General features: G+C 36.7%; 5 protein-coding genes and 1 long non-coding RNA gene across 8 annotated transcripts; 2 read left to right on the forward strand and 4 right to left on the reverse strand.

The window, feature by feature from the left end:
• The first annotated feature begins 5,441 nt into the window (after positions 1-5,441).
• Positions 5,442-8,020, forward strand: LOC104717657 (protein CHLOROPLAST IMPORT APPARATUS 2-like). Of its 2 annotated transcripts, XM_087469808.1 has the most exons (4): positions 5,442-6,812; positions 7,111-7,263; positions 7,408-7,498; positions 7,798-8,020. In XM_087469808.1, exons 1-3 carry the CDS (start codon positions 5,796-5,798, stop codon positions 7,459-7,461), a joined length of 1,224 nt encoding a protein of 407 aa, XP_087325934.1. In that variant the 5' UTR covers positions 5,442-5,795; the 3' UTR covers positions 7,462-7,498; positions 7,798-8,020. The 2 variants fall into 2 exon arrangements, with proteins under 2 accessions (XP_087325934.1, XP_010433566.2); XM_010435264.3 differs by having other exon boundaries at positions 7,408-8,020.
• Positions 7,349-8,095, reverse strand: LOC147935858 (uncharacterized). Its single transcript, XR_015568857.1, has 2 exons — positions 8,012-8,095; positions 7,349-7,921 (listed from the first exon to the last, which is right to left on the reverse strand). It is a non-coding gene; the product is annotated as an uncharacterized LOC147935858 (long non-coding RNA).
• Positions 8,096-8,303: 208 nt separating this feature from the next.
• On the reverse strand, positions 8,304-10,335 carry LOC104717658 (peroxidase 43). The gene is made up of 4 exons (XM_010435265.3): positions 10,123-10,335; positions 9,863-10,045; positions 9,614-9,776; positions 8,304-8,861 (listed from the first exon to the last, which is right to left on the reverse strand). The coding sequence occupies exons 1-4, from the start codon at positions 10,333-10,335 to the stop codon at positions 8,440-8,442; spliced, it is 981 nt and encodes a 326-aa protein (XP_010433567.2). The 3' UTR covers positions 8,304-8,439.
• A 92-nt stretch (positions 10,336-10,427) lies between these two features.
• Positions 10,428-16,500, reverse strand: LOC104717659 (phosphatidylserine decarboxylase proenzyme 3). Its single transcript, XM_010435266.3, has 21 exons — positions 15,971-16,500; positions 15,747-15,826; positions 15,625-15,649; positions 15,467-15,526; positions 15,305-15,373; positions 15,052-15,141; positions 14,917-14,967; positions 14,523-14,606; positions 14,232-14,323; positions 13,979-14,131; positions 13,801-13,885; positions 13,447-13,558; positions 13,190-13,290; positions 12,778-12,825; positions 12,398-12,544; positions 11,879-11,974; positions 11,707-11,781; positions 11,518-11,610; positions 11,244-11,330; positions 11,110-11,160; positions 10,428-10,842 (listed from the first exon to the last, which is right to left on the reverse strand). Exons 1-21 carry the CDS (start codon positions 16,151-16,153, stop codon positions 10,717-10,719), a joined length of 1,908 nt encoding a protein of 635 aa, XP_010433568.1. The 5' UTR covers positions 16,154-16,500; the 3' UTR covers positions 10,428-10,716.
• A 360-nt stretch (positions 16,501-16,860) lies between these two features.
• On the reverse strand, positions 16,861-22,291 carry LOC104720113 (ABC transporter B family member 2). Of its 2 annotated transcripts, none has more exons than XM_087469809.1 (12): positions 21,877-22,291; positions 21,607-21,661; positions 21,339-21,514; positions 20,366-20,566; positions 19,987-20,246; positions 19,378-19,918; positions 18,898-19,261; positions 18,559-18,800; positions 18,236-18,483; positions 17,743-18,155; positions 17,260-17,600; positions 16,861-17,179 (listed from the first exon to the last, which is right to left on the reverse strand). In XM_087469809.1, exons 1-12 carry the CDS (start codon positions 22,111-22,113, stop codon positions 16,976-16,978), a joined length of 3,282 nt encoding a protein of 1,093 aa, XP_087325935.1. In that variant the 5' UTR covers positions 22,114-22,291; the 3' UTR covers positions 16,861-16,975. The 2 variants fall into 2 exon arrangements, with proteins under 2 accessions (XP_087325935.1, XP_087325936.1); XM_087469810.1 differs by having other exon boundaries at positions 20,004-20,246; positions 21,877-22,158.
• Positions 22,292-25,670: 3,379 nt separating this feature from the next.
• On the forward strand, positions 25,671-26,324 carry LOC104717660 (V-type proton ATPase subunit G3). The gene is made up of 3 exons (XM_010435268.3): positions 25,671-25,828; positions 25,940-26,040; positions 26,115-26,324. Exons 1-3 carry the CDS (start codon positions 25,741-25,743, stop codon positions 26,250-26,252), a joined length of 327 nt encoding a protein of 108 aa, XP_010433570.2. The 5' UTR covers positions 25,671-25,740; the 3' UTR covers positions 26,253-26,324.
• Positions 26,325-26,559: the final 235 nt, after the last annotated feature.

The raw sequence follows: 26,559 nt of genomic DNA on the forward strand, positions 1-26,559 counted from the left end.
AACCTGGAAACCCTTGTTGTTGCTAACTTCGCGGAGACCTTACCGTCGCCGCTGAAGGAGATAAACTCACCACCGTCTGCCTTGTCGCGAAATCACTCAGAGGTATGACTTCTGATTTTTGAGGGTTCTTCTTCTTTCTCGAGTAACTTCTCAATCGATTCAATTATGTGATTCTTTTGATTCAAACGACAAACAAATTTCAATAGTATCGAGTATAGATTTTTAGTAAATTAGATTGTCACTTCTCTAATTCTTGTTTGTTTTTGTGAAAACAAAAGCTTAATCTTTAAATTGATTTTTGTCTTTAAATTGTTATACTCAATACTCAATAAAATGTTTACTTAATTTGTTACTAATTTTGTCACCTTCTTGTGTTGTTAATGGCTTTTGTAATTTTGATAATCTATTGATTATTGTTTCTAAAGATTAATTGGTTTGTTTGTGTTTTTAAAATGCAGATGGCATCTTCTGCTGAGCCAAATCCTCCAGATGATTGTGTTGATTTGAGTGGATCCGAATCCGATGATGATGTTCAAACTTTGGTTTCTGAAAATAAGAGGAAAAGGAAAGAGAGAGTTAGTGATGATGGAGGAGGTACTAGTTCTGGTAAGAAGATGAATACAAGATCATGGGTTTGGGATCACTTCACCAAGATGGGACCAAAACAGGACAAATGCCAATGTCAATACTGTGGGAGAAACTTGTCTTGTGAGACTAAAAATGACACTTCTACAATGAAGAAGCATCTCAAATTGTTCTGCAAACAATTCAAGGTATGGAAAGATGCTAACGGTAATGATCCAACTCAATCTGTTTTTACTTCTGATGGTGCTGGTGGTAGTCTTCGGGCAGTTAAAGTTTCAGAAGCAATATTTAGAGAGGCTACCAATGAGTTTATGGTACTTGCAGAGCTACCCTTATCATTCGTAGAGTGCTTGGGTTGGAGACATTTCTGCTCCAAGGCTCAAATGTATAAACCTCATTCTAGGAGGACAACATCGAGAGATATTATGGAGATTTATGTCAATAAGAAAGCAGCTATGAAGAAGATTCTTGGGCAGAACCGGCAGAGGCTGTCATTGACTACGGACATATGGGTTTCAACAACTATTGGACCGAGTTATATGGTAATAACTGCTCATTTTGTGGATGCTATGTGGAAGTTAAGGAAGATGGTCATAGGATTCAAGAATGTTGATGTCATAAGGGTGAAACAATCTGTAATGTTCTCCTTAAGTGTCTAGCCGAGTGGGATATACAGAGAGTGTTCTGCATCACAGTAGATAATGCTACAACAAATAGTTCTGCTATGACTAAATTTAAGAAAGCTATGAAGAACAGTGGAGATGATGCATTGATATTGAAAGGTAAGTATATGCCTTTGAGGTGTGCTACACACATATTGAATTTGGTTGTGAGAGAAGGTTTACAAGAGGTTGACAGTAGTGTGGCTGGAATTCGAAATGGTATTCAGTATGTGAGAGCTACAACAAACAGACTCAAATCATTTGATTTGCGACTTGAGGCGGTGAAGATTAAAAGGGGAAGTGTACCTTTGGATGTGAAAACAAGATGGAACTCGACTTACCTCATGTTAGATCAAGCTTTGAAGTTTAGAGTGGCATTTGAGAGGATGGAGGCTGAAGATAAAGTGTATAACGATTACTTTCTAGAAAAAGTGGATGGAAAGAAAAGGATTGGACCACCTATGCCATCTGATTTTGATGAAGTTGAGAGGTTGGTTTCTACTCTTGTCATATTTTATAAATTCACATTGGTTCTTTCAGCTTCAAATACGGTTGCCTCTCATAAACTCTACAAAGAGATAGTTTCTGTTACTAAGAACCTGATTGAGTTAACCACGAGTGCAGATCCTAAAGACGCTTTGAAAAAGAAAGCTTTGTCTATGTTAACAAAGTTGGCAAAGTATTGGGATCCATTTGGAGAACAAGTTGAAATGAATAGGCTGGGGATTGTAGCAAGTGTTTTTGATCCTAGAAAGAAAACGAAATTTGCTGAGCTCTGTTTTGATGCTTTGTATGGGAAAGGCAGTATTGAGTCTGCCCATCTTTTAGATGATTTGAATAATATCTTGAAGAACTTGTATGATGAGTACAGTAGAAACAATTTAGTAAACAAGTCTGGTTCATCTTCTCAGTCACATGGTTCATCTTCCCAGTCGCAGTCCCGAGAGCAAGTTGCACCAGATTTTTGTCAGAAAGCAGGTATTGTTGACATGGAAAACATATTTGATGAGATGGTGATGGAAAAGGTAATTTACAGCTCCTCTAATGAGTTGGATATTTACTTGAAAGATAATGTGGAGAAACCAAGTATTCTTAAAGGTACAGAATATGATTTGTTATCTTGGTGGAAGGTCAACCGTGGGAAGTATCCGATTTTGTCTCTAATTGCTAAGGACATACTTGCAATGCAAGTGTCTTCAGTAGCCTCTGAATCTGCTTTTAGCACTAGTGGTAGAATTTTAGAACCTTATAGGAGCTGTTTAACACACAATATGATAGAAGTGTTGATCTGCACCGAGCAATGGCTAAAAGCTGAAATTCATATCAATGAAAAAGGAGTCTCTACAGTAGAACATTTTCTTTTGGAAGTTGAGCATGATGATGAACTTATGAGAGGTAAGTTTTCTTTTTATTGTTTAACTGTTTATACAATTTTGAATATGATTTTGTTTGTTCTTACGGTTTACATTTGTTTTTTTAGAGTATGAACCTGAATTCAAGCATTTGGACAACTAATCTTGAGAATGAGTCACCCAAATGATCTTTATAGTTTGAATGGTTAGTTTAAGTATATACTATATAGTCTCTACTCTTTGTATTTGTCATTATTCTCATTGTTGTTATTGATATTTGTTTCATTTTGTTTCAGGAAATTTCAAATCAAAGACATCAATCACCAAGTTTCTACTTTCTATCTTCTATTTCTATGTTGCACTTTCACATCAGACTTATATTTTTATTTTGAATCTTTTCTAGACTCTTCTTTGCTTTCACTCTTTCAGCAACTTAAATTTGTTATCACTTATCACTTTTATATTTCTTTCAGTTTGTGGATGTTAAATTTGGAGTTATATTCTATGTTTTCATTATTTATGTGATTTTGGATGGTAAACTGCAGATTTTGGATGGTAATTTGCAGATTTTTCATGTATTTCAGGTGTAGTTCGGGTTTCGGTTCGGGTTTTGGTTGAGTTTGGGTACACTTTACCCGAAACCGAATAGAACCCGTTTTTTCGGGTTTTTCCGGGTTCTGAAAATTGTAACCCAAACCGACCCGAACCCGGTACTACTCGAACCGAACCGAACCCAAACATAGTAAAATACCCAATGGGTTATGTTTTCTATTACCCATTAATCCCAATGGGTAACCCAAATGCCCAGAGCTAATAATACCTATAAAAGATAACATCTACTGATCTACCGTGACGTCAAGAAGGAAAATGAAAAAAAAAAGGTTACATCGATATACCTCAATAAGCACTAAACCTCATTAATAGTCTTTTTATCCAAAGGTAAATAACAGTGACACGATACATGCATGTATGTGCTTTAGATTTGTGGCTTCTCCTTCTAAAAACCTTATCTGTTTTAGATTCAAATTTTTTAAAACTTCTGCTTTAATTTCAATTTTTTTTTTTTTTTTTTTTTGCCAAAATTTCAATTTTTTTTTATCGAACAGAACTTAGATATTAATTTGAAAAACAATATATTTTAACATTATATTTAAAAGGAGAAAAGGTGAGGAAAAGAAAGGAGAAGAAGACATGTCACATGTTGTCATAAGAAAAGAAGAGTAATAAGTATTAACATAAGAAGATTCCAAAATAGAAAAACAACTGGGATGGACTTTGGAGACGGTGGGCAGAGTTGGCAGACATGTTTATCCTCTCTTTTAATTTCTGTATAGATGGGATAAATTTCATATCTTCTTTCCTCCTCGGTAAGTTATGTTCTCCTCGTATATACACATATTCATTTACTGACGATGGCAAATATAATCCAAAATGTATTAACTCAAGTTCAAAAGAAAAGCTCATCTCTAGGTCTTGTCTATAATCTAGTATGTGACAAAGACAAAACTAAAGTATACGGATAATTATATAGGGGGATATGGTATGAGGAAATACTGTCCAATTGCAGTACGTAACATTCTAGACTCATTTATGACACAAACAATCGAAATGATCTGAAAACTGTAGAGAATCTAATGATCCCATTGAACGTAATGACTAATGACGCAAACGTATGATTGCCATCTACCTCATATCACTTCCAAATGGGTCCAATCGTTTCTCACTGCCCAATACCCACGCGACTCTCTTTCTCTCCACATTTTTTATTTTAATAATCGGAAAAAATACGCGTTAGTTACTTCAAAGTTTTCAGACTTATCAGGAGGGGTCAGTACTAGTGTACTACTACTATATAATATGTCTTGTTTTAGTGGTCGAAGGTTTTAGTCCAATCGTTGGGTTCCTACTTCTTAGGGATGTGTGACACTAACCTTTTTATTCGAAAAGTATTATCCATTTCATATGATATGGATACATGGTGCTTTGAGATAAATTAAGAAAACTTCTTATTAGTCATATATCTAATATTCGTGTCTATAAATTATTTTCTGGTTGCAAATTTGTTAAGCAGCATGCCAATTTGAAGTTTCTGATTGTAAACTTCTTATTAGTCATATATCTAAAATTCGTCTGTATTTTTATTATTTGCCATATTTACAGTTCAATGCCAAATTGAAGTTTTCTAGTGTAAAAAAACACCACGTCATCTTAGAAATCGAACACATGCAATGGGATCAAGCCACGTACACGGATAAGGTGGCCTGTTAAGTTTTGTACATACACGGACAAATACAGACGGAAAGTTTTACAGGTGGTCGATCTATAATGTTTTCGAAAGTTGGAAATGTCTAAAATCCAATAATGAATTAACGTAGTTACTACGGAAACAATCGATTAGTAAAAATCAACCTAATTTATCCATGCATTTTTAAATACGTAAATGAAAAGTAATTTTTCACTTAGCGTTCTACAAACATGATTCTCAATAGAAAAAAATTATTTAAAACAGCAGTCAAAATTACGTTTTTACATTTTTAAAAAGATGATTGAGCTATAATACAGTCTTAATATGTTAGAAATATTTACGTGAGATTAATCTAAACGAATGATTCGTTAAACGTGATGTCATTAATCTAAAAAAAATCATTCGTTTTATCGTTTAAAGTTACCAAAACTTTGTTGAATTTGTTTTCTTTCAAAAAAAAAATCACAATTATTCATTATGTCTCCGTTTCCCCAAGTGCAGCTACTCTCTCACTTTTTTCACCTTTTTACCTCTCTGTTTACGCATAAACAAAGTGATGATATATCACAAATCAAATCAAAACAGAGCCTCAATCTATTTTGACTATATAACTTTGACAAACCCTCAACGGGCCTATTCTCACTTTTCTTACACCATTTTGTGACTCTCCCAGTCCAATCTCTGCGTCTCTCTCTCTCTCTCTGTATCTCATTAATCTCAAATCCTCTTAGGGGGTTTTTTTTTGTAGGCTATCCTTTTTCCTTTTATAGTAGACATAAATTTTGTTTTCTTTTTCCGTTTGACCCTTTTTGCTATATTTAGTAAACAAGATTTTGTCCGAAGGGTTTAGGGTTTAACAGTAGATTTCGTACGATACTCAGAAGTCAGAAACGTTTCTTGAATATTCTTTAAAAAGAAAAGAACTTAACAGTGTCTTCCAGAACTAGAGAGATGTCGTCTTGTCTAAGCGGCGCAGCCGCTTACATGGTAAAATCGCCACCGTCACACAACACTCCTTCACCGTCATCTACAATATCCGAGTCAAACTCTCCTCCGTTCTTAATCTCCACAAGAAGGCCACGAACTCCACGGAAACGTCCTAACCAAACATACGACGAAGCTGCGGCTCTTCTCTCCACCGCTTACCCAAACATCTTCTCTTCCAAGAAATCAAAAACTCATACTTTCGGCTCCACTAAATCTCCTCTCAGTGATTACGACGAAGCTTCTCAGTTGCTTCTTCCGTTTGACTCCATCGAAGAGTCCGAGTTTCTGTTCAACCCCACGGTTCAAACGAAAGCAGAACACTTCTTGGAGCGTAAAGATGTCAGTTTTAATGACGACTCAGAGGTGAATGGGTTTGGGATTTTCGATGACTTCGACGCGGGATCGATTCTTGATGAGGAGGTTGAAGAAGGGATCGATAGCTTTATGGGGAGTATTGATTCCAACCAAGGAGAGAATTGCTACAGAATAGGTCGATTAGAGGAAATTATGAAGAATGCTTGGAACGGAAGGTTTCGATTAAGGCTCGGTTTGAGGAGTTCTCTCAGGGAACACGACGACGACGAGAACTGGTGCAAATTTTCCACTGTGGAATTTGATCAGATCTCGCCGAGAATTCAGACCGCCGCCGCCGCAGCAGCAGCTGATGATGGTGTCGTTGAGAGTAGCAAGAGTAAGACCATTGTTACGACGGCGGAGGGAGACAAGAAAAAGAAAAAGAAGAAGAAGAAGAAGAAGAAGAAGAAGAAGAAGAAGAAGAAGAAGAAGAAGAAGAAGAAGAAGAAGAAGAAGAAGGTGACTCTGGCGGCGGAGAGCTCCGAAGATCCGTTGCCAAATCTGGAACAGAGAGTGCGTCCGTTGCTGAAGCTCGACTACGATGGGGTTATAGAGGCTTGGTCGGGTAAGGAGTCGCCGTTCTCCGACGAGTTTCTTGGTTCAGACGCCGAAGGAATCGACTTACATGTACGTTACTTCAATTCTTTAATCTCTCTTTCTCGCCGCTTAAATTAAAATTTTAAAATTAGTCTATCTTAATTCTGAATCTCCTTAATCCTCTTAAACCATGCCACATGGCACTTCAAATTTGCATCTGAAAAGAGTTTTGTCTTTTTAACTTTTTTTCTAAAATGTTTTGGTAACCAATCGTTAGCCAATCTACATTAGCTAAGATTATAAAAAGATGAAGTTGAAAAAATTATGTTTCCAAGTATGACGTAGCTAGTAGTTTATCAAGTTTATGACGTAGCTGTTTTGGGGACAGGCACGCTTGGGTGAGATAGATTTGTTCGGAGAGAGTGGAATGAGAGAAGCAAGTGTTTTAAGGTATAAAGAGAAGAGGAGGATTCGACTCTTCTCCAAAAAAATCCGTTATCAAGTTCGCAAACTCAACGCTGATCAACGCCCACGTATGAAGGTATATTTCTATATTACTGTCTTGAAATGTAAAAGTTGAAACTTCTAAATGTAGAATGAAACTATAGTACTGATACATTTGATTTGAGCTAAGGATTTAGGCAAAAGATTGTCATTATAATATTGTGGTTTATTTATCTGACAGGGAAGATTTGTGACAAAACCCAACGCAAGGAATTTAAGCGGGATACGAGTTTAAGAATAAGAGCCTAAAGAACTTGAGCTCTTTCTCCCGCGCCCGCCGCCGCCTGGCCCCCGTTAGAGGGGAAGGGGAAGATTAGCAAAGCGAAAAAAGACAGAGGGAGGGGGAGCAGCATTTTATTCTCTTCGAAGCAAATCTACAATCCTTATGGGAGGATGGGAGGCCTACCACAAATATGGGGATGCTTTCTATTACAGCAACAGCTTTTATGCGAAAAACAAGAAAAAGGAAAACTGCAGCTCTGCGACATAACCAGTCTTGCAGAACTGGAAGAACGAATTGACTCGACAAGGAAACCAAGTAAAAGGGTTGCGCCTGACAGCCAAGCGCCAGTTTTTGTAATCTCTTTCCTTTCAAGGAGTCCTTGTCTTCTTGCATTACGGCCGCCCATTCTGTCTCGCCCTAAATGGAATGGTCGTCGCCGGATAGCTCTTGGCGAGGTACTTTTGTCACTCGACTGAAAGGAGAGGAGACCTTAGGATAAGTTGCTAAAACAAAGGGGAGTTAGTTGATTCGAAACAGTAAAGAATGAGAATGAAATACGTACAACTTTATTTTGTCTTCTGGTAGAATTTAATTGCGTGATGAGCAGTGCCGTGCCTCATGTGTATTGAAAAGGTCATTTGAACCTAAGCACGACAGTGGTGATGAGATTAAGAATTCATCATATGCACACGACTAGCGCCTGGATGCGATGATTTATATTAGTGGGAAAATGTTGCTATGCACAATAGTTTAACTATTACTCAATATCCTTTTTAATATACAATTCTCTTTACAGTTTGTTTTATCATCCTTTTTATATTTGCCTTTTTTTCTTTCCATTATGTTGTCACCCATTTAATGTAATGTACCATGCATTAATATTATTTTTGTTTAAGCATTTTTTTGCCTAAATATATTTTGGAGTCAAAGATCAAAACATTTTTTTCGAGTATAAGAAATTCAACAGTTTCAATTTCATTGCTTACTCTCTCAATTAAAGGCCGAGCAAACCTGTCGAATATCTCCTTTAGAACCAGTCTTCACACCAATCTTCCCCATCTTCACTATTGCCTTTACAAAATCAGACTCGAATGTTGCCCCAAAGAACGGATTTAGCATCCCAAGATAGGAATCCACAACCCGTCTAGTTGCTACATCTTCGTAAAGACCTGCATCGGTCTGAAGCACAGCGAAACCATCCTTTATGTTTTGCAGAATCTGCTTGTCGAATAGCCGTTCACTGATCCGGTCCATTGGTACCCGAACGTTTACGTCACCATTTTGTGGGCACTGAGAGGTTAATTCGGGTAGGAATACCGGATTGATGGTCGGATCAGGTTGCCCACCGGGTAAGAAATCGTAGAGGCGTTTGGTCATGAAGAAGCAGGCCGTTGTTCCGATAGTGTGAGCAGCTGATACGGTTGAGAAAAAAAATTATTGGAATTAATGAAAAATGGGACCGCTCAATTTTAGATCTTCTGATTTCTTATAAAGCTGAAACACTTTCGTTATTTTTCTTTCTTAAACTGAGAGCAGGTTTGAAAAGCATGATCAGTTGATCACTAGTCACTACCGTATATTAGACTCGTGCATGTAGATAGTTTCTTATGTTTGTTGGTCACACGTGCACGTTGATGATCTAACCCTAAAGTCTCTACTCTAAAGAATGACCCGATAGATATTTATGACGTTTTGTCCGATTAAACGCCGATCCTATAACAGGCCTATTTTTGTGTGAATGATGACATTTCTGGGCCATGCCCGATTTAGTGGTTTAGATGACAGAATCAAACCACATCTTCCTTATACAACACACTCACTCTTGTAGTTGAATTAAAATACAAATTCATGCAAAAGTGCCTAAAGTAAGTTGAAAGGCTTACGAGAACTTTTAACCGAGGAAGAAAACACTGTTGGCTTAGGCTTGAAAAAAATCCAAAAAAGTTTTTTTTTTTTATTGGTCAACCAGAATTTGGTAACGGACGAAAGCACGTGACACCAACACACGAAGAGAAGAGGAAACAGACGAAACATGCGAAACACATCACGGGTTCAGGAAATGAAAATCATATAACTTGAACTTCGAACCAAAAACCTCGAGATATTCCCAAACCACCAAACAAACATGAATGAGAGAGAAAGACGAAGGAGAAAAGATACATACCACTGAGAAGCACGAGCTCTTTGGCGTTGAGTCCCTTCTGCATGAACTTAGCCTTAAGTATCTGAATCGAGTCACTGATCTCAGGCATGTCCATAGCCAGCGACATGTTCGAAACACGACCGTCTCTCCGTCCAGTTGGCACCTCATACGCTGGTCCATTTGCCTGTATTATACAAATTTATCACAACGGAGAAGAAAATAGAGCAAGATCGAAAGGTTTTTTTCCTTTATCTCTAATTTATTATTTACCAAAGATATGGCATCACGTGCAGCCAAGGCAACAATGTCTGAGCAGGAGACAACACCGGGGCATGCACTTTCAAGCTCGGCTTTGGCGGCTTCTACTATCTCAAATCCTCTAACGCCTTCATGCCCAAATGCATTCTTTTCAGAGATTGCTCCGTTGTTCACGAGGATCGAGCCATCACATCCCTGAAATGTGTAATTAAAACTACAGTATAAGCATAACAGCAATAGTAGAAAGCAAAGAGGAGGAAAGTGCATTGTACCTCAACAAAGCAGTCATGGAAATGGAGCCGTAGAAGTATGGCTGGGAGGTTAGGGTCGGAAAGAGCAGCTCCGGAGACAACTCGCCTAATGATTGACTCAGCTTGAGGACATGTATTGGAGTAAAACCCGACTTTGAGATCAGCAAGAGAGACACGGAGGAAAACCGTAAGCAAAGACAAAGCTAGACTCATCTTAGCATTTGTCCACGCCATTTGTGCTTTAGTAAGATCAACTCAGCAGAGAATGAGAGAGAGAGAGGGAGAGAGACAGAGATAGAGAGGTAAAAAAAGAATAGAGAGAGTTATACAGACAAAGTCTCTTCATTAAGATGGCTATAAAAAAAGGACATGTGTTTAACCATATCTGCATCATTGCATGTAAAAGTGTCACCTAGCCAAAACACTTAACAAAAACCGAAACAGTAAATATTGACAAGTATCGGTACCCCGGAAATACTGGTGTTATATATACAGAGCAACGTCATTGTGTATCAAACTGAGGAATTAAATTCTTGATGGAAAAGAGTAACGTAATCAAATCAAACCAAACCAAATATTCGTCGTTTCGTACTAACTCACATAGTTTGAAGCAGTTCAGGGTTCAATAACACAGTTTTCAAGCTTTGGAAAGGAAACACCCAGTTGCATTCCAACAGTAACTAATGTCTCCAAGGACCTAGCGCTGTTAGCTAAGAGATCCTCATCAATCTTAATTGAGTCCTGCAATACGTGTCACGTGAAAGGTAAGGTTGATGCAGATGCAAGCACTCATCATGGGACGGTATTATGAAAATCAATGATCTATAGTCACAAGATTTTCAAATCAAGAAACTAAAATTCTATGGTAATGGAAGTATATAATTCAATTTTTCGGCTATTGGAGCTTAGAAGAGATTAAGCATAAAGTGTTTTATGGGTGATGAGGGTTTTGAGATTCTTTTTTCTATTTAGCATACAAAAAAAGATAGTTAGAAATTAGAAGCTAACCTTTTCAAAGACACATATAACGGTGCTTCCACCAAAGGAAAAGTAACCAAGCTGGAAAAAGAAAAGGTTAAATTAGTGGCAAAACTATTACATACAGTATTTTCAATTATAAAAAGAGGTTCAGAATTGCTTACCTCATCCCCTTTCTTCACATGGTCTCCCTCTTTTCTAACAAAGGCGATGCTTCCAACCATTGTTGCTCCAATTGCAACAAATGCGACCTGTTACAGACATTGGCCAAGGTCAAGTTCTGTGAGAAGATCAGATTTCATTATACAGCTTTGTTTATAAATTACAGCATTGTTTTGAGTTCATAGCATTAATCACAAGAGACAACTGAGAAATAATTTGCATCAACAGACCCAGATAAAAGGTTAGTGTATTATCTTATATGATGAGATGACAAACCTTTCCAAACTCTTCTGTTGATATAATTACGATTGTCCGTTTATTCTCAGTGAACACATTACAGTACTTGCTATTGACTGCAATTGGATTAACCTGAGAAGCAAGGATACGAAAGTATCTCCAATAAGAAAATCCAGAAGAGAAAAATGAAACTCTTCAATGTAAAAAGGCAGATGGATGAGTACATACTGTATATAAGCTTCCAGAAACATTGACAAACTTTTCAATGACACCAGTGACGGGGGAATGAAAACGATGATAGTCCTGTAACAGATTAATAAATGCATTAGTGAGCTAATAAAAACAACTGTGAGTTTTTAGCTTTTGATCGAACGACATGAAGCATGCAATCTTGTCGTACCTGTGGAGCCAATCGGAATATCACCAAAGATCCATCAAGGAAAGGATCCGAATTCACATCCTTCCCAAGGAGGCCTTTAATTGAGAACTTTCGGCCCTAACAATATCGAAATCGGTTGAAAATTTTAGAATAGTAACATTTAGGGTGCAAATGGTTGCACAATTGAAAAGGTTGAAGGAGTTGAAAAAAATTATTCAACCAAGTTTCACCATTTGATTGGAAGAGGTTGAAGAAGTTGGAAAAATCTATTCAACCCATTCAATCTAAAAAGTTGAAAAAATAAACTAATCCTACAGCAAAAATGTTCAACTTGTTCAACCACTATTTTGGAGATGAATGGGTTGAATATTTTCCAACTCAATTTTGTTCAACTCATATTTTCAATTTTAAGCAACCATTTGCAGCCTTAGGCGGTGTTGCAAGTTATTAGCTGCATAAATTATGTAACGATTTATTCAATTATACAGATGCCTAGCTTGCAGAATTACTATATTATAGCTACTCTAGAGGCCGGTTTACCTTGATCCAGAACCGTGTGCTATCATCCACCGACTGAAACGCCATTAATCGACAATCAGCAGCAGATACAGCAACATCATCCTGATCCATGCAAGCAATTGGTCTTGCACCAGGCTTTAACTCCCGTATGAAGAATTCATTGAACGTCTGCAAGTGAGATGAGTGATGACCATCTTTCAAATCCATGAAAACCACACAAGCTTACAGTTAACCAAATTCTTAAGGGTGTTTTCCGTTCTCGATATAGACTGCAAAGGATTTTGCTTAGACGCTTAGATTTAGCTCATTCTCACTTGCATTTTATTTTATGGCTAGTCACAAACTAATATGTTTTTAACTTTTTGTAGAAAGTCATATTGTCAATTATTGGCTTTGCATACCTTAAAATGGTCCAGAGGATACTTGACTTCGGCCATGTTTATTTGATCCTGCAACAAACAAATGGTTCAATCTTCGGCCTTCATGTAAACTTACAAAAGGAGGGCGATGCAGTTTAAAACCTAAGAGATCTAGGGAAGCAATTTCAACCTAGTCATTGTTATGAATTTATATATAAAGCATAAGAGAGGACTGTCGACTGATCTATGTCAGAGGTATTCACATGGTGTCTCAAATCCCAATAGTAATATCGAATTCCGTTATTTTTATAAGATATTTTGTGCCGCATAGCACTATATCAATATCACATTTCAAACAGGTATTGCTAAACTCGAACCCAAGCCAAGTTGTGTCAGGCTTAAACTCAACAGCCATTTGACACATAATAACTTAACAAAAAAAAAGAATTCACACCTTGAAAAACTCGAGAAAGCTGGGTATATTTTGAGCAGATTCAACAGTGTTCATTTTCTTCCCCTGCTTTTCAGAAAGGTTCTGCAAAATCTCTTTTGCTCCTGCATCAAGGGGATTTAAGGAAGACTTATTTGCTTTGTACAATGACAAGAACGTGTAGCTCGAGGGATCAAAGCAAGCGCAGAATAACAACAAATATTGATCACAATGGCACTATAGCCAGGTGCATTACAGAAGTAGTAGGCCCAGGTGGTTACCTTGGTCCATAAGGCGTAGTCCAATTTTTGACTGGTAAATAGCTCTCATCGACATAACAATCTTTGAATCAATCAACTCTTCCACAAGCCTCTTAGTCTTCCGATCAATCACCTAAAGCAAAAATCAATTAAAGTAAATATACTTTAAGTGGATTTGCATGAGACATTAAGGGATACTCAAACGAAAACCACAAAAATTGATGAATGTAAAAAAAACCATTAGGTTCTCCTCAAGCCAGGATATGCTGAAGTTTACAGGATTTAAAGAAAATAAAAATCAGACAACCGTGAGAATCTGCCTCCATATTAAATGCTTATCATGACATAAAAAAAAGAGTTAGAAGGGAAAGATACCACGATATGTGAAGCACTCGAGCCAGTATTCAAGCCAACATCATAAGTCGATAGATGAGTCCATTCACTTAGTTTGAACATCCATCTGACGAAATGTTAAAATTGATTGATCAAGCGAAATATATAAAAAGTACTTAGAATGTATGTTTAGAAGCTACAAAAATGTGAGAATTCTAACCCATATGAAGCCTGCCTATCAGTTAAGAACCCTCCAGTCATCGTTTGATTACCGGTTCCTTCGTCAAAACAGAGAGTCATATGGATCATTGCATTGAGCTTGTCAAGTTGAAGAGCCTCACCACAAACCGGACAACTATTTATAATTGGCTCCCTGCAATAGATGCATGCAAATTACTGGGATTCAAGGATGTATAAAATCAATATGTATAAACAAAAGTTCTTAACATAGGTAATGCATATATTGTTATTACTGTTCCTGTTGAACGGCAAGAAGTGCAGCCAACTCATCAATTGTAACAGAACCATCTCCATTCAGGTCAGCAGCTTTGAACAACTCCTCTTTCTGGTAACAAGTCAGTGAAAACATCAAACGTTCCCTCAGAAAAATGCAGCAATCTAACATTATCTATATTAGAATGCCAAGGACAACAACTTTTGGTACTTGAAATTTCAAAGGCTAGGTCCACTAAACACTCGGAAACAGATACATATGCATAAGCACGCACAACAAATAGAGGTGACAAAGTTGCTGAATGTCAAACCTTGTCAGCAGCCACTACATTCCCAAAAGCATTCATTAGATCAGAGAACTCTGAGAATGAGAGTGTTCCATCTTCGTCATAGTCCTGCGCTTAGGTGAAGAACTCCAACAATCAATTATAAAGGCTACATGATGCATAATGTTCCATAGAAAAGAAACTGCTCAAGGAGGCAGTGAAAAGAATAAGGTAGCTCAAGGCTTCTTAATTGAAAGAAGTTTCATACCAAAATAGATAGTACAATAAAAAATGAACACAAGGAAATCTGGTTAAAGATGTCTTTATAATCAATCATTGGAAATTTCAGAAAAAATAAAATTGTACCATGCTAAAAGGATATCATCACAAAACTTCACAAGACCAGAACAGACTGAGTGAAAAATAAAGTAAAGCATACCACTATGGACAAAATACGCTTCGCGAAGCATGTCTCAGTTTCAACAGGATCCTGAGAGTGTTAGCAACCAAAAATCACAAAACCATTCCCACTCCATTCGTTAATGTACTGATTAAATTTCAACATATTGCATACCTCAACGGAGCATGAAATGAACATGGTGCCAACAACATTAGATGAAGCCGGATCTAACAGGTCAAATGACTTGCAAGTAGAGTCAGGTTCCTATATCACATTTTATAAAAGAGAAGCAGAACAAATATGTCAACAAACAATGTTCTCGCTGATTTACCATTCACGACAATGCAATGTCTAATCAATACACTGACTAATCAGTAGAAGAACTTAAACAGCTTTCATATGGAGAAAACAAACTTTAATAGCTGACCTGAACTACAAATTCAAGTAGATCAAGCTCACAATAACCTATGATATTGTTCTTCAAGAGCCTATTGGTCTGCATCAAGAAAAAGAAATCATCTCAACTGATCAAATGGCTAAAAAGACAAATCTAGAAAGAATAAAGTAAAAATCTGATATGACTTCACACCTCAAATACTGAAATTCTAGCCAGACTTGGTCCATTTTTCTCCATGAGGAGCTTCTTCTCCTATATATACATAAAACTCAAAACCGATGAACCCCAAGTATTCTCACAAAGCTGTAGAAAACAAACAAAAAAAGAACAGTAATCGAGAGTTCTCTTACCGAGTTCCAAATCGGCTTATCCGTACTGCAAAATCATCAGAAAGAGTTGTTAAGTACAAGATTCAAAAAAAATACGAGAAGAGTTTCAAAAATCGAATGGGAAGAGTTTTTCGGGAACATACGAATCTGAAATTCCGGAACGGAATGTTTGTTCCCCGAAGGAAACACAGGCGAGCCACTTGTCCTTGAACTTCATCTCCGCCTAAAGAGAAGATGCCAAAAAGAGCGAAAACGAAGAGAGCACATGACCATATCGTTAATCGAAATACGCAGTGAACGTTGACGAGAAGAAACAAAATCAAAAAGGAAGGGGGAGAGAAAAAAAAAAAAAAGTAAAAGCCCGTACGCCGATGAGAGTAAGAAGAGCAATGCCGGCGAAATCCTCAGCGCTCACAGATCTCTGACTGACTAATCCGGAGACGCTTCCGGATCCTGGACGACGAAGACGGCGGCTACGAAAGTTCTTAATCTTCTGTCGCATCTTCGATCGGCGCGATTCCTTCGTCTCCGTTGAGGTTCCGTTTCCCATGGTTCTCGGTCTCTCTAACTGCGTCTCGTTAATCAACGGATCGGAGGTGGAGGAAGACGAAGTCAGTGAGCGGCAGTTACCGGGGTCCTTTTATTTGCTAACAAGAATATCTCACCGGAGAAGGTGGAGATGAATTTTTTCTCACACTGAATGATATACTTTAGAAACTTTCATACTTTTCCAAATATTGTTTTTCCTTTTTTATTAATTTTATTCGTCTGTCTTTTTTTTTTTTTTTTTTTGGCAAACATTCGTCTGTCACCTTTAATTGTGTTTTTTCTTTTCGCTTTACTATTTTTCCTAGTTACAATTTTTTTTTTAATCCAAAGCAAAGTAGAGTAAGCAAACGATTAATGAAACAGTTTTTTTAAAATAAAAAGCGGACATTGTGCCGAAAAACGAAAAAAAAAATTAAAAATATTTTATCAAATATAAACCCTATGATAATGCTTGTTGAAAAGGGGATTGTCATTTTGTAGGGACATGAATTCTGGAGATTCCTGAGTCCCCAATCCCATTCAATGATCAAACTTGTCCTTTTGTTGATCTATTATGCTTTAGAGAATGTTGCAGTGAAACGTTTTTGATGATAAAGACATTGGTCAATAATAGCTAAATCCCAAATACATGTGATAATTTTGGATTTCATTGCTTTTTTTATTTCATTTATAGTCGCATGTAAAATCGCCAACGTTGAATCAAGATGATTGATATAAGAAATATATTATCACATTGAATGAGAATATATATATGCTCAATATTTTTCACAAAAAAAAAAAAAAAAAAGATGAAGAGTTTTAAAAGAAATAAAGTATAGTGTACTTAAGGTTGTTGCTGCTGCTGAAGACTGATGAGTTTAAAATAAGGACCAGTCTTGTTCAGAACGAGTTTACGGTGGCTGCCTTGCTCTACGATCTTACCTCCATGTAATACACTTATTGTGTCAGCGTTCTTGATTGTCGATAGCCGGTGAGCAACCACCACCGTTGTCCGATTAGTCATTAACCGATCCAATGCTTGTTGTACCTAGTAAATTCAACGTTGTAAACTCATAAACTCCATGTGGAATAAAAACTATAGAAACGTCTAATGGTAAAGAAACTTACCACACGTTCAGATTCAACGTCCAAAGCGCTTGTGGCTTCGTCAAGTAATAGAATCGCTGGATTCTTGAGGATGGCTCTAGCGATAGCAATCCTTTGTCTCTGACCGCCTGACATCTGAACACCACGTTCACCAACTTTGGTAGAGTAACCTTCTGGAAGAGAGGTGATGAAGCTGTGAGCGTTTGCGAGCATAGCTGATTCGATGACTTCAGATTGAGATGCTCCTTCGTTTCCATACAAAATGTTCTCGTAGATTGTTGTGGCGAAAAGTGCAGGTTCTTGTTGAACCAGACCAATATGTTTCCTCAGTGCTTTCAAATCTAGTTTCCTGATGTCTTTTCCTGAAATTGGGATAAGAAAAGAAAAAAAAAAGCTTATTCAGCTAAACAAAGACTTTCTTTTGATGCAAGAAACCTTGGTGTTCAGAGATATCTTGAGACCCAAGAAATTTTGTGTTCAGAGTTCTAAGTCAAATGCACTCACCCTCTATCATGACTTTTCCGGCAGTGGGATCATAGAACCGGAGAATGAGTGAAATGACAGAACTTTTACCGGATCCACTCTGTCCCACTAGCGCCATGCTCTTTCCAGAACGAACTATCAGATCAAAGTCCCGAAAAATTACAACATCCGGTCTTGAAGGGTAGCTAAAGTGGACGCCTTTGAGCTCAATCGTGCCTTCCACATTAGTCAGCTCCTCGCTGGTTTCTCCAACGATCTGAGTTTTCCGGTCTAAGATCTCGAACACGGACGCAACCATTTGGTTTCCTTTTAGAAGATCCGGAGCTAGAGCCAATGTCTCACCCATAGCTAACGCCGTCACAATCAAAACCATGAATGTTTTCATCACTGATTTGAAGCCCGCTAATCCTTTGTCCATCAAAGTTGATCCGTACCTATAAAATCAAAACTGACAGTTTCAGTCTTTACAATTAGATTCTATTTTAAAACTGTGCGCATAGAGAGAGAGACATACCAGAGGGCGAGGCCATATGAAGAGAAAATGAAGAACTGAGAGATACCATAGAAAAGTCCAGCAATTTGTCCACGCCTGAAAGAACTTTTGGAAGGTTCTATAAGCTCTCTTGAGTAAAGTTCTAGAATCTTTTCCTCAGCACAAAAGGCGGCGACCGTGCGGATGTTGCTAACAGATTCTCCTGCCAACATGTTGGCCTTTAGGTATGCTTTGCTCAAGTCTCCTCCATATCCTTGCATGAAAAGTTTCTACAAATATAACAGAAAACATAAACACCAACGCAAACATTCATTCAAAAAGTGGCAAAACGGTGCGTACGTTACCTCACTGATATGGCCGCTTATAACCAATGGGAATGTGGCCAAGACGACAAGAGTGAGACGCCAGTTAAGTATGAAGGCGATGATGAAAGAGGTCACAACAAGACCTAAGTTCTGGAGTAGAATCGTCGACCTATCGACCACTATGGTTTTAAGCAAAGTCGCATCACTCTCAAGCCGCGATGCCAACATTGAGCTTGTGTTGTCCACCTCATCGAACCACCCAATTTCGTTCTTCAAGATCGCTACAAAACCAAAAACAGAACAACATATCACATAACAAAAAAAATGAGATATTTGTAAAATTTATTTATTTGATATAAAACTTGCGCTGAGACGAACCTCTAAACATATTTTCGCGGACACGAAGAGTGAGACGCTCTCCCATAGTACCGAAGCAGACATGCTCAATGGTGTAGACTATTAGGGTGATGACAGAGGCGCAGCAGAAGAGGATAGCTATCTTCTTGATCTCTTTTTGAGTCTCATCCCAACTATTGTAGTAGGAAACTAAGGCTTGCGAGACTCCAAGTGCGAAAAGGGGCATCTGAGATCCAGCGATAAATGCACATATCGTGCCACATACACCGTACATCCAGTCCGGACGGATCATAGCGTATAGACGTCCCGGTTTTACTTTCACCCTTTTTGATGGATCGGCCCCATCCGGTCGAGTTATGGATTCCCTCTCCGAACAAAAGCCGACCTATGAGTGAAAAAACAGAGTTTTAGGGTTTGTAGATGTTTCTTGTGCCCTAAGGTAAAAATCTAATCTAGGGTCTATAGTTGTTTTTTGTATTCGAAGGTATCCAACTGACTGACCTGAGTATCAAATCCTTCAGGGAGGTTGCGGATGAACGAAATTGCTTCCGAGAGCTTTGCAGCACGGGCAATATCCTCAGCTGTCGCGTCATTTTTGCCATACATAATGTTCTCGGTAATCGTTGTTGCAAAAAGAGCTGGTTCTTGGTTAACCAAACCAATCTGTCCCCTTAACCACTTAATATTCAGCTCGTTGATATTGTTCCCGTCTAGCAACACTGCTCCAGAAATAGGTTCGTAGAACCGCTCGATCAAAGATATGACCGTACTTTTACCTGACCCGCTTCCTCCAACAAGTGCCACAATTTTCCCGGCAGGGATAGCTAAGTTTAGTTTGTCAAAGATCACCACATCAGGGCGAGATGGGTAACTGAAGTTCACGTCCTTAAATTGAATGTGCCCGTCTATTTTCCCAAGTTTACGACTGGATCTTGCGCTAGCTTTCGCCATCGTGTTCCGTTCAATCATCTTGAAAATCGGATAAGCAGCTGCTTTTGCCCGCACAAATGCAGAAATATCTGGCGCCGCTTGTCCAAGAGACCTACACAAAAACTTTATGATCCATAAAAAGAAAACGTGGAGTGAAAGCAAATAGGACAAGAATATTACAGGCCAGCGATAACAACGTTGAGCATGGTAGTGAATGATTTGCCACCATTGGCGATATCCTTGTGAACCACAATGCTTGTAAACCATACGAGCAAGGCCCAAGACAGAAACAAGACACAATGCAACGATCCAAGACCTAGTCCTTTGGTTAAACCGGCTTTTCTCCCGTACTTGTACGTGTTCTCCAGAGCTTCTCGGTATAATCTTACCGCCCTTTCTTCACCGGTGAATGCTTGTACGGTCCTCACATTCCCAATCACCTGAATTATCACAGAGATATATGATGCTATTGGATTTTTTTTATTGGATTATCACCAGAACACTAGACATTTTTATGAAGAATAAAATTAAAAGATTTCTTGTCCGAGAAGTAACCAACCTCTTCCGCAATCTCACCGGCCTTGATGTATGATTTCCGGACACGGGCGATAAGTCCGATGGCGACAAACGCGTAGATACCGCCGGCTAAAGCGATTAAGGGGACTATGGATAAAGTGACGAGACTTATTTGCCATACACTAGTAAATCCAATTGCAAAACCGGCTATGAACCGGCTTATGTAGTGCAAGAAATTCCCTACCTGCAACCAAATATACCGGTAATAATCCAGACAATTTGTCATAAATGATCAACCGGATTTGTGTCATCACACTGAAAATTTGAAATTTAAGCGGATCAAACTGTTTTGTGGCTAGCTAGCTGTAAAGAACCAAAATATAGGTCAAAATTTAAAATATAAATTAAATTGTATCAAACTCAACTGCCTTTATAAATGCATTTTGCAGCTATAACCGAATTAAAGACAATGCATTTATTATTTTTGCATCAGGGACCGAAAAGTTTCATATAAAAAGAAATTAAAGGCATATACAAAATACTATGCAGTCTCAGAAAAATGAAGAATGCTAGAATATGTTTAGAGAGTTATGAGAAGAGAAAAAATTCTTTATTAATGCAGAAAGAAAAAAATTAATGTTTAGCATTATTGGATTAAGCCATTGATGTATTTCACAGTAATCAAGCCATGTGGGGAAAAAACAAGCCATGTAAAAGATTTGAAAATTTAACAACCTAAATGCCTATATAGATTTGATCGACCGAGGCCATGCCTTAATTAGCAAACTTTAGTAGGTATTTGACAAATAATTATTTTGTGTAGATAACTAGATATAGATTAAAAAAAAAATCCAATAGCATTCATTTACTAATGGGTACCACAAAAAAAAAAAAAAAAAAAAAAAAAAAAAAAACTGGTTTATTAACGAATCTAATAATTCAGCTAACACAAAATGTTATAAAAAAATAAAATAATAAATAACTCAATACCGGTTTGATTCGGTTAAAAGATGTACCTTCTCGGAGAGAGCATCTTGGACGACGAGGATGTCGGAGGTGATGGCGGAGATGACTTCTCCGGTGGAAGCTTCAGTGTCGAATAAGCTTATGTCTTGGCTTAACATCGACCGGAGATAAGCTCTCCTCATCTTCGCCGCTTGCCTCTCTCCCGTATGCATCCAACATGCAACCTCTGTTTCCATTATTTACTTATTTACTAACTTCAAATTTATAACTAAAAACTAATTATATAACACAGAGAGATTAATGCTTAAATTTATTTACCTAACCATGATGAGAATAGTATAGCCACACTTAGATATACAAAATCCAGTGAGTACTGCACCAAAAAGGTAAAAATTGTTAGCCGAACAAACATAATCACGGATAATTAGCACAGTTCATTCGAATTAGATTTGGATTACATAATTATTTAATTTTAATCTGCTGAAAAATTACTAATCTTGCTATGAATCTCAAGTCTTATTTTGTTGTAAAAATTCGAGCTATTTCATAATTAAGGAAAAATGAATATAAATGAAAATATAGACAAACCTTGGCGACTCTGTGAGAGGCTTGTTTAGGGAAAAGATACGCAAGACCAATAATATTGATGAGTTTGCCAAAGAAGATGAAAAAGATAGGAACCGAGGCGCCATGAATGCACGCTCCGATGGATCCGAGGGTCATGAGAACGCAATCATAGAAATCTGCGAATGAGAAGAGCTTCAGCAGTGACACTTTTGGCTGCGCCTTGTCTTTCTCCGGCGTTGGATCACCGGACGGCTGCATTTTTTCACCTTAAAGTGGTGAGTGTGTATAATTAGTTGGAGAGTCAAATGAATGGGAAAACAAGAGAAAAATAAATATAGGGAGAGGAATTAAGGGAGGAAAGTGGTTAGAGGGGAAGGGAGATGAGAGAAGTGTGAGAGACATTAAATGAAAGAAGACATATAAGACCAAGTTTATTGGTTTCAGCGAGAATTGTTTGGTGTGAAGCTCTACGTGTACGTTTATGGTGTGACCCTAGCTAATTAATGACTCTCTTATTAGAGTCTGATCACTCGCTTTTATTTTGGGATTGTGTTTAGTTTTACCAAATTATGTTGGTAATTAATTACTTGCGTAGTTTTCTCGGTTCGTTATTTTGTTCACGGTAAACGTAATGGAATTTCAAAGGTTTACCAATGGTGAAAAGAACAAACAAGTGTCTATTTTCGTGTAAAGATTTTGCATGTTAGAGGAATCTTTTGAATACGTCATTTAAGACTCAGTTTTGTAAACTGTAATAGTCAACGCTTACACAGATAATTCAACTACTCCTATCCTATATATATTTAAATGTTCTAAGTGTATACATCAACTGAATAAAAAAATGCAATCACTGAATCAGATTTGTTTGATTTTTTTTTTTTAATTATTGAAATGTCCATTCCTAAGTATGTTCCTTGTATTCATAAATATAATTATCTATATATTGTGGTAAAATGGTTCATTTATATCATCAGTTATAAATATAAATTCTTACAAAAACCAAATGAAACTCTGACCGAATAAATTGAACTGTACCAAACTATTTTTGGTCAGAACTCAACTATAGTTTACACCAAACCTAAACTACATGTAAACCAAAAATGCCTACCCCTTTCAAAACTTCAACACATCGCCACCACTACAATGGAGTCAAACATGATGTTAATTAACTTATCGATAGAAAAAGGCGTTAATGGAAGGAAATTAGTATATTTTTTTTTTCAAAGGAAATTAGTATTATACGATGATGAATTGATGATTGTATTTATGTCAAAACGCGTTCACATGTTTGTTTGGACTAAAAATGTATATGACCGCTGGATTAAGAAGATTCAACCTCTACCATCAGTTCGAGAAGAGAAGAATTCTCTTTTATTCATATAAAAAACTTAAGAAATATATTTTTTAACATAAAAAAATAACTGTAAACAGTATATGTTAAAAATAATAATTTTTTATATATTTCTATTTGATAGCTTTCATATTCTTTTTTAAAAAGAAGAAACTTGAAGATTAATTTTAGCAAGTTTCAGACTATATATAGAACTTAGTCTATCTAATTAACTACATATTTGAAAAAAACGCAAAGTCAAGAAGGAGAAGAATTCTTTGAGTTGGTTGTGGTGATGACTGATGACCGATGAGCTTATAGTGTGGTGGTAGGGGTCCAGTTGTCAAGCTTACATGTTTTTTGGCTGGTCCCGAATGATGCATAGTCAAGTCCTATGAAGTGACCAAAGTTTTACGATTCCATGCAGTTGTTATATCCATTACATATATCTCATATATTCTCCTGATTCGACTTTTTTTCCACATTTTAAACTTGCATTTTGATTATATTTTCCATATAATATATATTTAGTCTCTAGTATATGTTGCCGATTTCTCATTTGATCAAAATTAAAGTAGGATATCAACTTTTTGTCCAAGAAGAGGAAACTAGCAATATGCATGTACACAATTAACTAAGAAACTAAAACCAGTAACAAATTTTGGAAAAATATATACATAATTTCTATGAAAATAATACATTAATAATTATATGATTATCTATATCTCCAAGTGATGGAAGCCTAAACACGCGCGCGGGTGATGGTTTGTATATGACATTTAATTTTCAAGAAAATGAACTCAGGGAAGTTCCTGCTTTGTTTGAATATCACTAAGATCATGTGATATCTCTATGCTTTATTACTTGATACACAAATCTATGTGTGTATGCATATGTACATGTAAATGTATACCCCTGATGTTATTCTTTTTAATTAATCGTTATTATACATTCCTAGGTGTAAGTAAATTCCCATTTGCAGTCCCTTTTACTTATGCGCAACTAATTTACTTCTTTAAGATTCTGAAATGAACAACCAACGATCAAACACTCATAACCCAAGAAATTGATATGATTATATGTCCCATTATATATCTTCTTCATCGTTACATGATACCCTTTAATTTATATCTTGGTATATATAAGCAAGTATTCATTAGATAGATATATATATATATATACGACAATGGTGGGTTAAAAAACTCACCATGTGCTGTTGATTATGTTTTCAACAACTTATTTATCGTGACACCTTCGATATACAATACATATAATGTGATCCCATTTTCTATTTGAAAAGTATCTAGAATATCATCTTATTATTCTTAAGTTTCAATAAACTTATAAATCCTTAACAAATTAACAAAACAAAAAAAAAGTTTTTAATCGAGTAAAAAATCCTCTGTATCAAAAAGAAAAGTTCTAAGAACTATTTTGTAAAAGAACAAAAAATAACAAACTAAAAGGAAAGAAAAACATCAAAGTATGGCAATCAAACATCAACCAGATCTTTAACCAGAGTATCGCCGCATTAAACGCAATTATGGCAACCGCTCCTGCTGCGACTACTATCACCGCCTTAAATCCAAGAATACAAGACGTTATAAGGATAACCGAAAACAACCACATCCTATTCATATTTTTGTGAACTAATTTATTTACATGATCTTTTACAAATAGATACATTGAGGAAAACAAATTTGTTTTCAAAACTCGAACGACTTGTCTATGTTGATATACAATTTGTATGGCCGTATGGGTGTGACAGTTTTAATTCTCTCTTTTTTCTAAGAGGGAAATGCGTGGTGGAAAATTAAATGCAAAGTATATCATGCACATTTGGACTATCCAAAGAGTAATTATGCAACTGCATGTGCATGATGTATTAGTTAATTTAGTTTTGGGCATTCTCCATCCTGCTTTTTATATATTTTGCATTTATATCAGTGAAAATGACGTCTTTGAGCTGGCTACTAAAGGATTAATGTTGATAATATAGTTTTTCTTTGATCATATATATGAGTATGAACTATGATGGTAGTATAACTTTTATTTCAAGGTGTTTTAACTCTTAATACAAGAATTTCGAAGAGAAACACATATTGCTTCTCACAAATAAAGGAAAACATAAGAAAGTTAATGGATCATTAATTTTATCTAGATATATTTTAGAGTCACATATTGTTGTAATTTCTTTTAATTTACAGTTTAATTATCAACTTTGTTCCACAAAATGTTTTTAATCGTAGATACATGTATATTACCTCTCGTCTCTGGATCGGATGATTTGTAGTCAGTTGTGACTCTATATATAGTATGTTGTAACAAAAATCCACACTCACCCTGGAATCACACATTGTTTTCTAAAAATATTCTAATTTGAAGAAGAAAAAAAAAGAGTCAAAAACTAACTCCAATAACCAAGGAGAAAAACACTCCCCATCTAACTAAACCATAACCAAAGAGGCTTATACCTACAAATTCCATCTCTCACACCAAAATTTTCAGAAGAATAAACACAAGTACTTTCATTGTATTTGAAGAGAACATAAGCCATGGATTCTTTAAGAGGCCAAGGTGGGATTCAGATGCTTTTAACTGCTGAACAAGAAGCGGGACGGATTGTTTCGGCTGCGAGGACCGGTATAGTCATTCCCCTTTACTGTTTCATGGCTCCAATAGTAAGATTTTGGTTTTGAATCTTTTTTGGCTAGCTATTCATTTTCTTGTGTTCATGGATGGATCAATGATCAGCAAAACTAGCAAGAATGAAGCAAGCGAAAGACGAGGCTGAGAGGGAGATGGAAGAGTACAGGTCCAAATTAGAAGAAGAGTATCAAACACAAGTTTCTGGGGTAATTAATCAACATCAAAACAAAACCAGCTAGTGAGATATTGATTTGTACTCATTCATTACCTTTTGTTTCAGACGGATCAAGAAGCAATTACAAAACGTTTAGATGATGAAACAGAAGGCAGGATTAAGAACCTTAAGGACTCTAGCTCAAAGGTCTCCAAGGACATTGTCAAGATGCTCATCAAATACGTAACCACTACTGGAGCATAATTCTCACTTCACTGACCTCATAGTACCTTATCCTCCCTAATAATAAAATTGTTTTGATTCTTCAGCTCCAAATCTTTCTGGCCCATGATCTCTTGTGCACAATAGAGCCAAAATACATAGTCCATGGGTATATAAAACACATTAACATGAAGGAAACTAAAACAAACATTAGATGCATAAACTCATGAAGGTATAATTGGTAAAACAATAAGGAAGGGAAAATCGTGTTAAAAGTACACAAGTGTTGAATTATATGTACAACAACAAAAGAGGAAACATGCATGCATGATAAATGTGATGTTTGGTT

This window comes from Camelina sativa, chromosome 10, assembly GCF_030686135.1.
Source record: "Camelina sativa cultivar CO46 ecotype springtype chromosome 10, ASM3068613v1".
Classification (NCBI taxonomy): Eukaryota; Viridiplantae; Streptophyta; class Magnoliopsida; order Brassicales; family Brassicaceae; genus Camelina; species Camelina sativa.